Below are 15,626 nucleotides of genomic sequence, written 5' to 3'. Positions count from 1 at the left end.
GGGATTAGAAAGGAATAATTCACTCTACCTATATCACCGAAAGCTAAAAATCGATCGATCTATCTTTCTCATGACAAGTTGAAGGAAAATAGTGACTGAGTTCGGCAAGTTTTAATGAAGGAAGTAGGAAAAGGAAGTGAAAGTTAGCAATTTGGGAACGATTTCGGAAACTGCACTTTCGGATTGCAATAAATCATCAATATGCCAAGTTTGAACTGTTCATCAGAACTGTTTGAATTTCCCGCCCGACTTGCCCTTTAAAATGACCACTAACAATTTGGTGGTCATCACGTGATTCAGTAAATGAAAACAACAATAGTTTGTAACTGTGTGGTTATTATTAGAATAACCACACAGTCTTTAGTTTGCATTTGTAACTGTGTGGTTATTATTAGAATAACCACACAGTCTTTAGTTTGCATTTGCCAATCTTCTGAGCGCTGAGCGGGGTTCGCACGCCCCCTGGTGGAGACAATCGCATTGCAGCAGCGAGGACCACCGCCGATTGGGAGAACGCGCTTGCTGGCAGCCGGGGGGCCATTTTGAAACACGCGCGCACGCGCTTCTCGCCGGGTGGCGAAACTCACGTTCACACCGACGCGCACGCGACACGTGTGACGTCCTGTTCTGTCTGCCAATGAAACGGCGGCTGACGTGTGTGAGTGTGAGTGTGAGTAGACTCGCCATTGAACTTCAGTCGCAGCAAGTCAACATATTTTGCAGGTTTCATATCTTGCTAAGTTTTTCATGCTGTGCACGACTCAGTTCTGAATCATTGTTGGCCGACCTTTCTTGAGCCAAGCGACACAAGCGTTGGAAGAGAAAATCTCACAGCCCGCCACCAAACCAAAGTCCATTGCAATATGTAGCCTCCCTCGCGCAAGCTAGCGGGAGAGCGTTTCATTGTTCTGCTTGTCACTACACGTTGCCGGCATAGATAGGTTGATGAACGACGATGCGTTATTTCTAGTCAATCGTTTTGGGAAGACGAAAGTGAAATTGGATCATTTCCCACAAATGATGAACTACAGATCCTTTCAAAATGTACTAATAGCGTAGGATGATTCCTCTCTGACTCTAATTTGAATTATTATTTGAGAACTTGTCATGGCACAACAAGAAGTGCCAGTGAGAGACCGGTGCCATGGCCAGATGGTCCGTCTATCATTTGCACACAGCGGGCGCACGCGGCAGCCTCGCGCTCGGTCAGACTTTTTGGATTTTTTCCCCTTCCTGGTTAGCAAGAAAAGTTACAGAAGAAATTGGACAACTCCAGAGACAAAACATGTGTAACGATTGACGTTGGTTAGTGAGGGAGGGGCGTGGCTTCAGTCAGGGACGCGAGGGTAGGGGGTGGGAACAGTGAAGTGAGGCTACGTTCGAATCTTGCTAGCAGTTTGAAAACAGCAAACGCTACCTTGAAACAATTGTTCAGAGGAAAGTTAATTGTAATTTTGAGCATTTAGAGCTCTCATTTTTTTAATCCAAAATGGTGATGAGCTGTGCGCATATTTACTCGATCAAACTTGGCGGGAATGTGAGTGACAACAGCCAATCAGAGTCGAGCGTTCCGTTTGCAAGTTGCGGAAGCGGAGCGGAAACCCCGCCTCCTCGGCCGTCCTCCCGCGGAGCGCGTCGCCTCGCCCCGGGTCTCCCCCTGGCGGCAGAGGCCAGCAGACACAAGCAAAGCGGCAATCACTCGCGTCCTGTATCTCGGGCTTAACATGAACTTTTTGACGCACTAGTGGTTTCCCAGAGTTACTAACCACTCAGCAATTATTTGTTTTTTTATTAGCCACAGTTTTGGTTTCCAATTGTCAACAGAGGATGCAGATGGAAGTCTTTCCATTAAAATGTTCTTTTCCGTTTCCTCTTCCTTGGTCTCATCAGGTTTCCTCATTTTCTTTCGACGTCAGCAAAAGGCTTCATGTGGGAAAGCGGCGCTTATGGGAGTTGTAGTATTGCGGTCTCGCATTGCTATTGGTTTGCTATACAGAAAAACTGCAACGTACACAGGATATCAAATTCATCCATCCATCCATCCATTTTCTACCGCTTAGCCGAGGTCGGGTCGCGGGAGCAGACGCCCAGACATCCCTCTCCCCAGCCACTTCCTCCAGCTCTTCCGGGGGGATCCCGAGGCGTTCCCAGGCCAGCCGAAGGACCTAGTCTTACCAGCGTGTCCAGGGTCGTCCCCGGGGTCTCTTCCCGGTGGGACGTGCCCGGAACACCTCACCGGGGAGGCATCCGAATCAGATGCCCCGGCCAGCTCATCTGGCTCCTCTCGATGCGGAGGAGCAGCGGCTCTACTCTGAGATCCTCCCGGATGACCGAGCTTCTCACCCTATCTCTAAGGGAGAACCCGGACACCCTGCAGAGGAAACTCATTTTGGCCGCTTGTATCGGGGATCTCGTTCTTTCGGTCACGGCCCGCAGCTCGTGACCATAGGTGAGGGTAGGAACGTAGATCGACTGGTAAATCGAGAGCTTTGCCTTTCGGCTTAGCTCCTTTACCACAACGGACCGATACAAAGTCAGCATCACTGCAGACATCGCACCGATCTGCCTGTCGATCTCCCGTTCCATTCTTCCCTCACTTGTGAACACGACGACCCCAAGATACTAGAACTCCTCCAACTGGGGCAGGATCTCATTCCCGACCTGGAGAGGGCACACCACCCTTTTCCGACTGAGGACCATGATCTCAGATTTGGAGGTGCTGATTCTCATCCCAACCGCTTCACACTTGGCTGCGAACCGCTCCAGTGAGAGTTGGATGATGGCTTGATGAAGCCAACAGAACCACATCATCTGCAAAAAGCAGGGATGCAATACTGAGGCCACCAAACTGGACCCCCTCTACGGGGGGGTGACAAAGGGCAGCCTTGGCGGAGTCCAACCCTCACCGGAAACAAATCTGACTTACTGCCGGCTATGCGGACCAAACTCTGACTCCAGTCGTACAGGGACCGAACAGCCCGTATCAGGAGGTTCGGTACCCATACTCCCGAAGCACCCCCCACAGGAACCCCCGAGGGACACGGTCTAACGTCTTCTCCAAGTCCACAAAACACATGTAGACTGGTTGGGCGAACTCCCAGGCACCATCGAGGACCCTGCCAACTCTGCTCCCTCATGGGAAGGTGTGTCGGTGGAATTGAGGAGGTCTTCGAAGTATTCTCCCCACCGACTCACAACGTCCCGAGTCGAGGTCAGCAGCGCCCCATCCCCACTATACACAGTGTTGATGGTGCACTGCTTCCCCCTCCTGAGAGGCCGGATGGTGGACCTCGAATTTCCTCGAAGCTGTCCGGAAGTCTTTCTCCGTGGCCTCACCGAACTCCTCCCATGCCCGAGTTTTTGCTTCAGCGACCATCAAAGCTGTGTTCCACTTGGCCGGCCAGTACCCATCAGCTGGCTGCCTCAGGTCAAAAAGGCCCGATAGGACTCCTTCTTCAGCTTGACGGCATCCCTCACTGTTGGTGTCCACCAACGGGTTCGGGGATTTCCGCCACGACCTTACGGCCACAGCTCCGGTCGGTCGCCTCGGCAATGTTGGCGCGGAACACGGTCCACTCGGACTCGATGTCCCCCGCCTCCCCCGGAACGTGCAAAGTTCTGTCGGAGGTGGGAGTTGAAACTCCTTCCGACAGGGGATTCCGCCAGACGTTCCCAGCAGACCCTCACAATACGTTTGGGCCTGCCATGTCGGACCGGCATCTTCCCCCACCATCGGAGCCAACTCACCACCAGGTGGTGATCGGTTGACAGCTCCGCCCCTCTCTTCACCCGAGTGTCCAAGACACGCGGCTGCAAGTCCGATGACACGACCACAAAGTCGATGATCGAACTGCGACCGAGGGTGTCCTGGTGCCAAGTGCACGTGTGGACACCCTTATGCTTGAACATGGTGTTCGTTATGGACAAGCCGTGATGAGCACAGAAGTCCAATAACAGAACGCCGCTCGGGTTCTGATCGGGGGGGCCGTTCCTCCCAATCACGCCCTTCCAGGTCTCACTGTCATTGCCCGCGTGAGCATTGAAGTCCCCCAGCAGAACGATGGAGTCCCCACCGGGAGCGCTCTCCAGCACCCCCTCCAAGGATTCCAAAAAAGGTGGGTACTCTGAACTGCTGTTTGGTGCATAGGCACAGGCAACATTCAGGACCCGTCCCCCCACCTGAAGGCGGAGGGAGGCTACCCTCTCGTCCACCGGGGTGAACCCCAACGTACAGGCGCCGAGTCGGGAGCAATAAGTATACCCACACCTGCTCGGCGCCTCTCACCGTGGGAAACTCCAGAGTGGAAGAGAGTCCAACCCCTCTCGAGAGGACTGGTACCAGAGCCCAAGCTGTGCGTGGAGGCGAGTCAGACTATATCTCGTCGGAACTTCTCGACCTCGCACACCAGCTCGGGCTCCTTCCCTGCCAGACAGGTGACATTCCACGTCCCGAGAGCCAGCTTCTGTAGCCGGGGATCGGATCGCCAAGGTCCCCGCCTTCGGCCACTGCAACCGACCCCTATGGCCCCTCCCACAGCTGGTGAGCCCACGGGAAGGGGGACCCACGTTACTCTTTCGGGCCCCATGGGTGCAGGCCAGGCCACCAGGCGCTCGCCTACGATATATACATAGCAAATTCAAGCCGCCCAAGTGGCTAGCGGGTGTTGCGGTGTTAGCGGCTCCTGCTGAAGTTCACGCGCATTTGGCGAGTTGGCGGGTGTTCACGCCTGCAGGTGTGGCGCTCGAATATCGACCATGATGAGTGTCGCTGTGAGCTATTTTGAGTATTCAGTCCTCCTCATTTTTAGATTGTTAAACGTTTCGTGAATTGTGTTCTACTTGGACTTGAAACGATGTAATCATTATTTTTTTTAAAGATGATGCAAATTTGCAAGGAGCAATAATGTTAACACCGCATGACCATAGCAATTAACGAGGCCTTTCGAGGCTCCCTAATTGGCCGCTTAATTGACCGTTGGGAGCGAGTGCGCTGCCCCCCTCCCTCATCCGTCATCATCATCATCATCTTCCCCCAATTTGGGGGACCGTCCAGCCCTCGCCTCGTCTGTTTTCGCCCTCCCTCTCGATCTCCGCGTTTTATGTCTGCGTCACAACAAGTCGCTCAGAGAGAGACAGAGAGCGAGGAGGAGGAGGAGGAGGAGGAGGAGGATGAAGATGGCGTCTCTGGCGGCTCCATATACGCTGGCGCTCGCTCTGAATTAAACGGCAAACGCGATAGGTAGCGTTGAGGGGACGGGAAAAAAAACGAAAGGAGCTGCAAGCACGGCGGCGGAGGGCGCATGCTAGCTTCCTAGTTGCTCTTCCTCCTCTTCCTCTTGACTGACACTTGCACGCATGCACAGGCAGCCAGCGGTGACGATGATGATGGTGATGCACATGCAGCCTGGCCGGGAATCGGCGTGACCCCCACGGGAAAGGACGGAAGGAAGGAATTAGGAAGGAAGGAGTCGGACTTGAGCGAAGGTAGGCGAGATGTTGGCCGGGCAAGTTTTGCTGCTCATCAAAGTGTTTCGTCATCATCATCATCATCATCATCATCGTCGTCATTGTCGTCATCGTCATCATGCGGCGGCGGTCATCTTCGCTCGTCTATTCTTTCTGCTCATCTAAAAAAAAAAAAAAAAAAAAAAAAAAAAAGAGAGAGGAGGCGTTTAACCCCACTGACGACGTATCCAGCCAGGAGAAAGGAAGGGGGGGGGGGGGTGTGTAAACACCTCCTCTTCCTCCTCCTCGTCTTCCTCCTGGCACATCCTCTCGTCATCTAAGTGTTGAGCGCATAAATCCGATTTTCCATTTGCGTGCGTGTGTGTTAGGATGGGGGGAGTGAGCGAGGGGGACGACGTGCTGGCCAGATGGAGCGACGGGCTCCTCTACCTGGGCAACGTCAAGAGGGTAAGTGCGTGTGCGGGTTTTGTTTGTTGCCGTTGGAAGACCGCCGACCGGTGTCGATCGCTGTTCGCCCGCAGGTCGACGGCGTCAAGCAGTGCTGCCTGGTGAGATTCGAGGACAACTCCGAGTTCTGGGTCCTGAGGAAAGACATCCACTCCTGTAAGGAAAAACTCTCGTCAGCTGCCGATTATCAGCCCGAGCGATTTAATCGGCCGATATGGGCTCTTGGCACATAGCGCCGTGTCGTCGTATCCTCTTCCGGTTTGCCGAACTACGGCGGCCGTGTATTCGTAGTCGAGTAGTTGAGGAGAAGCCTTACAAAAGATCCATTTTTGGTGTGTTATTTTGAAAGCAGCACAAACAATACCATCAACATTGCGTTTCAATGTGCGAATGGTCATCCATCCATTTTCTGAGCCGCTTGTCATGACGCGGGCCGCGGGCACCTATCCCAGCTATCTTTGGGCGAGAGGCCGGGTACGCCCCGAACCGGTCGCCAGCCAATCGCAGGGCACATACAAAACAAACAACCATTCGCACTCACATTCACACCTACGGGCAATTTAGAGTCCTCAATTAACCTGCATGCATGTTTTTGGGATGTGGGAGGAAAGCGGAGCGCCCGGAGAAAAGCCACGCAGGCACGGGGAGAACATGCAAACTCCACACAGGCGGGGCCGGATTTGAACCCCGGTCCCCAGAACTGTGAGGCAGATGTGCTAACCGGTCACCCGCCGTGCCGGCTCAAATGGTCATGCGACCACCCGTTTCCCAGCGCTTGTACGCACGCATAGTGCTCGGTCATTCCACCTGCTTTCCTGGACAAAGGAGAAATGAGCCTTGTGTTCCGATTCGGATCGGTTTAGAAGCCCAAACCCAATGAAAACGCTCCAAATAAAAAACTCAACCGGAATAAACAGGCCGAATCTGAATGGAATTTCATTTGGATTCACATCGGCGGAATATTCCTATTTTTGTCATTTAAAGCGTGAATCGGAACGGCGCCGGGCTTCGTTCTGTCTACGCGGTGACGTCACGGTTTACGCACTTGAAAACATGGCGGCTTCCTACCAGAGCTGATCTGCGACGGAGATGTTTGAACCACTTGTTTTTCGTCGAGCTGTTACTCTCATAAAAGTATTCAAAACAATCACAACTACTGCGCTAACTAGAGGACACGATGTTTTACCTAAATCTGCGCCTGTAAAATGTCTGTTCCGATTCAACGTGTCAGACGTTTACACCCGATGGGAATCGATCTCGTCACATGTCAACAGTTGAGCAGAGATCTGCAACCGGAACGACAAGAACATCTCCATGTAAACCCGACAAAAGACTCGTTAAAGAAAGCAATCCAGCAACTAAGAACGAATTCTTCGTTGATTCGCCGTTTTCGATGACGACATTCGCTTTTAACAGGCAAGTTTATACGAACATTTAATAAAATACACTAACCGGCATCGTTTGTTAGCGAATTGATAACCTCATGTATACCTCACGAAAGCGCAGCATTAGGAAGAATTTTGACTTCATTTTGGCGGGCGTAAAAAGAGGAATTCATATTCTGGCGCTTCTCTGAATTGCCGATCGGTGCTTCGTCTGTGTTGGATAGTTGGTGTAGAACCACGCAATTGTTCAAAAGCCGGAAAAGACCGCTTTTAAAATACCCGTTTAGTGCAGGTGGAGCAATTTTAGAGCCCAGGCGGGGACAGGTGGGAGGGATTGGCTGGAGCAATGGGGGCTGCTGTGTTTTTGTTGTTTCAAAATGACATTTCAACCAAGTACTGTACGGTTGGACACTTCTCTAGCTTGTTCAAAATGGGCACACTGGAAAAAAAACATACAAAAAAACTTTTTGGAGTCGGGCAGTAGCAGTTATGATGCTATATACGTTACTATATTTTCTGTATTATTAGTCATTTTTACTAGGGATAACGAATATATGCATAAGTATTGTTAAATTCTCTCTCTACATGTGTTATGCCACCATTTGTGTTTAAATAGCCGTTGCTTAAAGGGTTGGAAAACTGCGACTATTCACGCTAACAATTAGCATGTTAATGGTCATTTCCATTATATGTTAGCATTAAAACACATACATACCAAAAACAAGCATGCTAGGTTCATTGAGGACTCTAAATTGCCCATAGCTGTGAATGCGAGTGGTTGTTTGTTTCTATGTGCCCCGCGATTGGTTGGCGACCAGTTCGGGGTGTTCGTTTTTTTGCGCCAAGAGACCTGAAATCAGCACATGGGAATTTCTCGAGCTTATCGACGTCACTAGCGAAGCTCTCCGCCTACCTCTCCGCCGCTGTCGACATAACAAACACAGAGGGAAGCCATCAGAGGAAAGGGGGCGGTCTTAGCCAAATATGGACAAAGCGGATTCAAAAGTGGGTCAAACACAAGTAGCTGTCAGAGGGGCCTTTTCTGGACACTCACGGGACAAAAACAAGGTGTTATTTGAAATGAAATTGACACTTTGACACCAAGTCCATGTTAGACATAGACAAAATACGGGACCTTCAAATACACAATGTGTAATTACAAGTATGCACGCATGAAAAGAAGCCATGAAAGAGGTGGTGCACGTGAAGAAATACTTACTGTACATCATCCTTTTTCTCCCCATGCACCTTTCTTTCGCTCTCTTTCTGTTTTGGTCTTCTTCTTGCTCTTTTTCTTCTTCTTTTGTTTCTTGTTCTTCTCCAGTCGCAGCCGGCGTGGAGGAAGTTTGCTGTATCTGCGACGCCCCGCCTCTTAAAGAGCCCCTCGTAAATTGTCTGAAATGTCGCCACGGTAAGGAGGAGCACCTAATCACGCGCCGTCAACTTCTCGCCGCGCCGACCTTGAAAATCTGACTAAGAAAGGAAAATAAACAAGGCGCTGTCATAAATGATCTATATGCCCCCCCCCCCCCAGAAGGGAGGCCAATGACTATAATATAAATAGGTAGAAACAGACGTAAATGTTGACTGTGTCAAAGTACAGCGATAGCTGAAGATGCGCAGACGCCTCAGCCGCTTGCTAGTTGCAAATCATCGTAAAAAATAGTCGTAATACATCTTTATTAACTCATCCACTGCCGAGCAGAGTTGCCCAAATTGCCTGCAGCTGTTTCGCAGCATTTGGACTCGACCTTCAAGGGCGACACGACCTTGTCTTCTTTGACAATGTGAAGCTACCAAAAGCAAGACCAATTCACATAATGAATCCTTCCTCTCTTCTTTCACTGGGGGAAAAAAAAGTTTATTTTGTCGCTTTTTGTGTTCTTTAGCGATCAGCAGTAGAACTTCACCCAAAAACACCGCTTTCTGACCAAAAAGTAGAGAAAAAAAACCAAAACCATGTCATGCACTTCTGTTTTTGGACAGGCAGAAATCGCTCGCTTAAAACCCGGAAATGTATTTTTAGAGTGAGTGGAAGCTTATGTGCATTTTGATTGGCTCGTTGCTACATTGTGCACCGGCGATTCAAATTTGGAATGGTGACAAAACCGGCGGCCGACTGACCGGCTACTCACGAAACCAGTTGCGGAACTGTGCAGTCGGATTTGGCGGCCTTGAAGTTGTGGTTCTCAACGCTTGTCATCCTGGCACCCCCATTTTCCTGTTGTTAAAGAAGTGAAGAGCAATATGCAAGACTTCTTTCGTTTAACAGCCTCTGACAACGTATGTATAATGTATATTTTTAATTGCTGTTTCAGATGAGTTTCCTCTTCCGCCAAAAAGTTATACTGCGTTCCACGATGTCGGGCAACCATTTGTTTACAGAGTAAACTAGTGGCTAGAGCGACTTTGCGACTATGTTCCCTGGTGGATCTTGGTATGCCGCTGTACTGTGCTGAAAAAAACAAACAATCTGACGGAATATATGTCATTTTCTTACGAGCTGTCTGCGCCCAGGGCTCGACAACGCGCCCGATGCGGGTGAATTTCGGCGGTGGCGGTGTTAACACGCCACTCCCACTCGCCACTCGAAGGGGTTTTGTTCGTGAATATATTCTGATTGGGATGAATTTCTGTCAGCACCTAACCCCTAAACAACAAGAACATTGTGGCTATTGAAAATGCTGAGTGGCTAGCAACTCTGGGAAACCACGAGTCACAGTGACTGGTGAGCTCAAAAGTTCACGTCGAGCCCTTTCCGTGACCCCACCCAAAGTGGGTCCACGGCTGCTCTGAACGATTAATTGATTCTGATCAAAATAATTTCGGATTCATTTGATAACCGATTAGTTGTTGCTTCTCTAATTGTACGTGTGCTATTGGAGCAAATCTAAACAAGGACGATAAGAATATAACGTTGCGCATGAGACTGCAAAGGCAGGAAATAAGCTCAGGTTTTGTCATCTGACAAACATGGCTGCTGCCAGCTTGCGTGTGTGTGTGTGGTGGGGGTAAAGTGATAAATAGACTTCCTGCTCCCAGGACGCAAATAGTGCTGTAAAAGGATGCGACGCGGCGCTAAACACGGGAGCCAGCCGCTCTGCCCTTATTGCCACTCAGGCCGTGTGTCATGCAAAGCGCCAATGAAACGTTGTGCCCTCGTTACAGGTTATCACGCCGAGTGCCACACGCCCAGCATCGAGCCCGAAGCTGACAGCGAATCGTGGATTTGTCGCCAGTGTGTCTTTGCTGTAGCAACCAAGGTCGGAACGCTCATCTCACACATTCGACCTGTAAATGCCCTCGCATTTGCTACACCCGCACGAGCCAATCACGTACGATACAAGAAGGGCAGCAGCAGCAAAAATACGCAAGATAATAATCATCTATGTAAGCACAATTCAGGACGTTTACTGTCTTGGTTGGTTACCTTATTTATAGACTTTACACCGATTTTATCGGCCTGATCGGTATCGGCCGATAATGAGCATTTTATGCTGATCGGCTTTAATGTCATAATTCGCCGAGCCGATCAACGACGTCATTGATCGGCTCCGCAAAAGACATTTACTCCGCGGCTCCATCGTGCACACTATATTTGAATCCAAAAGCTAGTTTATTTTTAGCCTTGTTGCGTGTCTTTCGACGTAGCACCGTAAATATCTGACGGCCAATAAAGACAGACAACACGTAACGCCCCGATCAGACTACAAGACAAATGTCAGACTCCTGCAATAAAGTCTTGTATTCCGATACCACCGCATCCCATTTTTTACGATCAGTGGGCTTTATCTTGTCAACTCAAATGTGACCGGATACACCCGTTACCGTGGCGACAACAACAAGAGTGGCTCGCGCCGACTGTATTATAAGGACGGAATGTGGAAAAACGTGTTGGTGGTCACCGGTGCTCAGGACAGGAGAGGACGTTCGTTTAAGGCTTGCTTGAGGTATACGATACGGCTCGCAGGCCTAGCAAGCTAGTGCTAGCACTGACGGTTGTACGTAAACATGCCGCCGTTCTGTCGACTCTTTCTCTAAAGTTTCGGCGTGGGTGAAGTCATTGAATGAAAAATAAAGCCATTGAATTACAGTCAGTTAGCACCCATTATTTCTGTCATGTTGCAATGTTGCTTTGACCTGACTGATTAGAATCCACGATCTGACTCGAGCAGTGACTTCCAACCTTTATGGCGCCAAAGAACATATTTTACAATTGAAAAATCTCACGGCACACCAACAAACAAAAATGCCACAAAACGTGGATCCATGAATTACTGTATTTACTTCCTGCCATCTAATAGAAGACCATTCATTTCTTCTGTCTGTCACTACGCCTGACTGGCATAAATAGAGGAACAAAGATACATTATTGATTGTAAATATAGTTTTTTGAGCAATTAAGTACACAAGTATATACAGTAAATGAACAGGTCATTTCAATAGACACATTGCTCCATCTTGTGATCGGATCGGTGATCGGTTATCATTTTTTTTTAAACTCGCTGATCGGTGATTGGCCCCAAAAATCCTGATCGTGTAAAGCCTACTTATTTCGGATGAAAGGGACAAAATATTAGCAATGGCTCTCATTAGGATTGTACGGCAGCGCGTTACTACTGCAACCACAATAAAAAGACTAAACTTGTTATTATTTCAGTCGTCCCTTGCGATATCACGCAATCAGTCAGCATCGTTGACTAATTGAATATAGCCTAGCATCGCTAGGTAGAATGCACTGTAATCGGTAACAGGTGGTTTGGATAGAGGGAGGATGGAAACAGCCGCTGGTGCGCTTTCAATCGCTTTATGAAACAAACGGTGACAAAATACAGGAATCAAATGCACGTTGTCAGCACACCTGCCGTTAGCTTCAGCGGACACCATCACTGAACACCACTTTGGCTAAAGCTAAAGCGTATGCGCTCAAATGTCCACTTCTACGTACCTCGACGGAGGACAGCTGCCTTCAAAACACGTACAAACATCCACAGTCTTAGTTACTCCGGTCAAGAATGTGTAGCTGGTGACCCCAAGTGGACAGAAAAACAATTCCTGCACCTCGCGTGCATACATTGTTTGTTTGCATGAAACTTGAAAGTATAAATAATAACATAAATACTATATCAGCGGATCGATTAATTGGTGCCTAACTACCAATAAGCAAGGCAGCTAAAGTACTCACGCTCTGTACGTAAGTACAAAGACAGGTACAAGTGGTACCTTGACTTACGGTCCCCTCCAAAAGTATTGGAACGGCAAGGTCAATTCCTTTGTTTTTGTTGTATACTGAAGACATTTGGGTTTCAGATCAAAAGATGAATATGAGACCAAAGTGCAGAATTCCCGTTTTTATTTCACGGTATTTACATCTAGATCTGTTAAACAACTCAGGACAGAGCAGCTTTTGTCTGAAGCCACCGATACCAAGTACGGATACCACTCGCACTTTTGATGCATCGAATTGCAGTGAACACAATGACAGATAATTGTGAAGGAAAACCTCTCTTTCTACGTCACCTGACTTTGGTGCGGGCAGCGTGGGTTCAGTTCCCGCTCAGTGACGGTGTGAATGGGAGTGCGAATGGTCGCCTGTGTCTATATGTGCCCTGCGACTGACTGGCGACCAGTTCAGGGCGTAGTCCGCCTTTCGCCCCAAGTCAGCTGAGGTGGACTTAATGTCCGATTTGTTTGCCTTAAGTATCGGTGGACTACCTGATACCTTAACTAAGGCCGGTATCGGCCCTATACTGATTGATACCTGGTACTCGCCCGTCCCGACTGTAGTCACATTTTTTATGTCACGTCGCCATCTAGAGAGGTTGAAAAAAGGACCCAGTTAATTTTAACAGAGTAAAGGAGTATAAAGTAGTTTTCAGTGAATCCTCAAGTACAGATTCTGGAAAATTCTATTTTTGACCCCCCCAACCCCCTCCCTTCTTCAAATTGCATTGTTGTTGTTGTTTTTTCCAGAGAGGCGGTGCCATCAAGCGTGGCCGCTTCGCCCGCCTCATGCACTTCATGAAGCTGCGGCTGCCCTATCAGCTGATGTCTTTGGACTGGGACGCGCAGCATCTGTCCAATCAGCAGCAGTGTTACTGCTACTGCGCCGGACCTGGAGAGTGAGTGAGACAAAAGGCTCGGAAAGTTCTGCAAATTCTGTGGAATGAAATCCATCCGTGTTGGTTTTTGCTGGAGTAAAGGTGGAACCTGAAGATGCTTCAATGTGGAAGCTGTGGCCAGTGGTTCCACGAGGCCTGCACTCAGTGTCTCAGCAAGCCTCTACTCTACGGGGACAGGTAAGGAAGTGGACCGCAATCCCGGGCTTTGGCTTTCCCGCGTGGAGTTCGCTGGAGTACTCGGGCCTCCTCCCACATTCCAAAAACACGCAGGCTCGCGTCGCCGGCGATTTGAAATTGTGCCGAGGCGGTCGTGTGTCTCGCCTCCAGCTCGCCCGCCGCTCTCTTTTCCCATCTTCGCAACATCACGGATTTTTGCGGGGGAATCACATTTACAGGTGCAACGATTAATCCACAGCGGATCGATGATCAAATGAAGCGATAATGATGTTTCATAATGCATTCATTGTTTCGAGAGTCCTCGGAATTTCAGCCTCTCAACAGTAAATACGAATAATTGGATTTATTCTAATCATCATTATATAAAGTCGACTGATTCTTTGTTTCGTCAAAATAAGAAACTTTCAAACATCTTACTTTGGAAAACAACGATCAACAATTTCTGCCGATTTTCCGACAGTTTGTCTTTGACGCTCCGAGCAAAAGGAGGAGCGACAACGCGTGCGGGCTGCATCTCTCGTTCGCCCATTCAATCAGCCAGCCGGGTTTCGTGCCCGCCTCGGCACGCCGTTATTAGCCGAGCGATCGGGAGCCCCGCTTGTCGTCGCGTTCTGATTGACAGCCAGAGAAAAGGCGAGAGAAGGCGAGCTGGCGTTTTGCGCCAACATCTGCCAGGCAGCTGATGGAGGAAGATTGAAGCGCGAGTCCCAAGCGGAATAGCAAACACGTTGCCGTACATCACGTGCGTTTCATTTGCCCCCGCCGCGTGACCTTCAGCCGACGCGTGCATTAATGAAGGTCTGATGCAACGCAACGTTGTTGCCATGTCAACCGAGACCCAGGGTCACCCGCTTGACGGTTGAAATCGAAGAAAAAGAGCAGCTTTGCGAGCGGGGTGATCTCGTTGGGCCGGAATGATGACGGCACCGCTGGGATTGAACTGAAATTGTTTTGAAACATTTACAAAACGCTACGGCGACCCCCCCCGCCCCCCCATGATGCTGCGTTCAGTGTTGAAGCCGTTGTGGTTTTATGGGATTTTACAGAACACAGCATGTTTGTCCAAAGTCCGGCCCGGGGGCCATTTGCGACGCGCTGCGTAGTTTTCATTGGCCTGCTGAATAACAAATGACATCAGATGGTTGTGAGAAAAATTTTAAAGATGTCACCTGATCAGTTTTAGGGTCTCCTGTATGTAGTTTTTCGTTGTTGTAAAATCCTAAATTTGATTGTCTAAGTGGGTGCTTTCTATGCATTTCTTTCAGGTTTTATCAGTTCCAGTGCTCAGTGTGTAATAAAGGACCAGAGAGCGTCAAAAGACTTCCCATGACCTGGTGACGTTGACGAGTGGATCACGTGACTGTGCGGCCGACCTCCCGTATATTAACCGTCTCGCCTCCTTTGTTTATTTGCCGCGCAGGGTGGACTTGGCCCACTTGGTGCTCTACCACCTGTCCCTGTGCTGCAAGAGGAAGTACTTTGATTTCGACCATGAAATCTTGTCCTTCACCAACGAGAACTGGGACTCGTTGCTTCTGGGCGCGGTACTGTGAATCCTCCGCTTAAAAGCAACATGATGAAATCGTGTGAAACGCTGCGGGCCTTGGTTTTTGTTTTTCTTTTGCAATGGAGACTTGAAGCGCATTAACTGTCATTAAAGTTGAATTCAAAGCATTATAAAAAGTGCAAACTTGACATCAGCTTAAAAAGAGAAAAATAGACCGTTCGGGGACGAACGTTTTTATCAATTTATTTTGGGAGGAATAACTCAAACAAAAGCCGTGGTTTTCCACCCTTTTTGGTACTACAGTTTACATACTCTAGGTAGAGCGCACGCACCCAACTGTGACGCTAACACCAAGGTATGTACCCAATTGAGACCCAAAAATCAGGGGACGTACCCAAGTGGGACTTCGCGACCAAGGGACGTTCCCTATTGGAACCCTTACACCGAAGGTCGTACCTAATCTGGCCCTCAAAACCAAGGTATGTATTGAACAGTGACCCGAAAACCAAGGGACGTCCCTGA

The 15,626-nt window shown here is 49.2% G+C and overlaps 1 protein-coding gene across 4 annotated transcripts in view; it reads left to right on the top strand.

Annotated features, from left to right (window-relative positions):
* The first annotated feature begins 394 nt into the window (after positions 1 to 394).
* The window catches only part of phf1 (PHD finger protein 1), a 30,645-nt gene continuing 15,413 nt past the window's right edge, over positions 395 to 15,626 (top strand). For 2 of the 4 annotated variants that reach the window (XM_061777325.1, XM_061777322.1), the window contains exons 1-8: positions 5,097 to 5,484; positions 5,835 to 6,069; positions 8,623 to 8,709; positions 10,467 to 10,561; positions 13,272 to 13,420; positions 13,502 to 13,597; positions 14,863 to 14,931; positions 15,018 to 15,141. In XM_061777325.1, the coding sequence (XP_061633309.1) occupies positions 5,874 to 6,069; positions 8,623 to 8,709; positions 10,467 to 10,561; positions 13,272 to 13,420; positions 13,502 to 13,597; positions 14,863 to 14,931; positions 15,018 to 15,141 (816 nt within the window). In that variant the 5' untranslated portion in view covers positions 5,097 to 5,484; positions 5,835 to 5,873. Of the gene's footprint in view, positions 665 to 5,096; positions 5,485 to 5,834; positions 6,070 to 8,622; positions 8,710 to 10,466; positions 10,562 to 13,271; positions 13,421 to 13,501; positions 13,598 to 14,862; positions 14,932 to 15,017; positions 15,142 to 15,626 lie in introns of those variants that run through there. The other 2 variants (XM_061777324.1, XM_061777323.1) reach the window with 2 other exon arrangements.

The sequence above is a fragment of the Phyllopteryx taeniolatus genome, chromosome 6 (genome assembly GCF_024500385.1).
Source record: "Phyllopteryx taeniolatus isolate TA_2022b chromosome 6, UOR_Ptae_1.2, whole genome shotgun sequence".
Classification (NCBI taxonomy): Eukaryota; Metazoa; Chordata; class Actinopteri; order Syngnathiformes; family Syngnathidae; genus Phyllopteryx; species Phyllopteryx taeniolatus.
The sequence above is the reverse complement of the archived record's forward strand: the minus strand, read 5'-3'. Positions and strand labels throughout refer to the sequence as shown.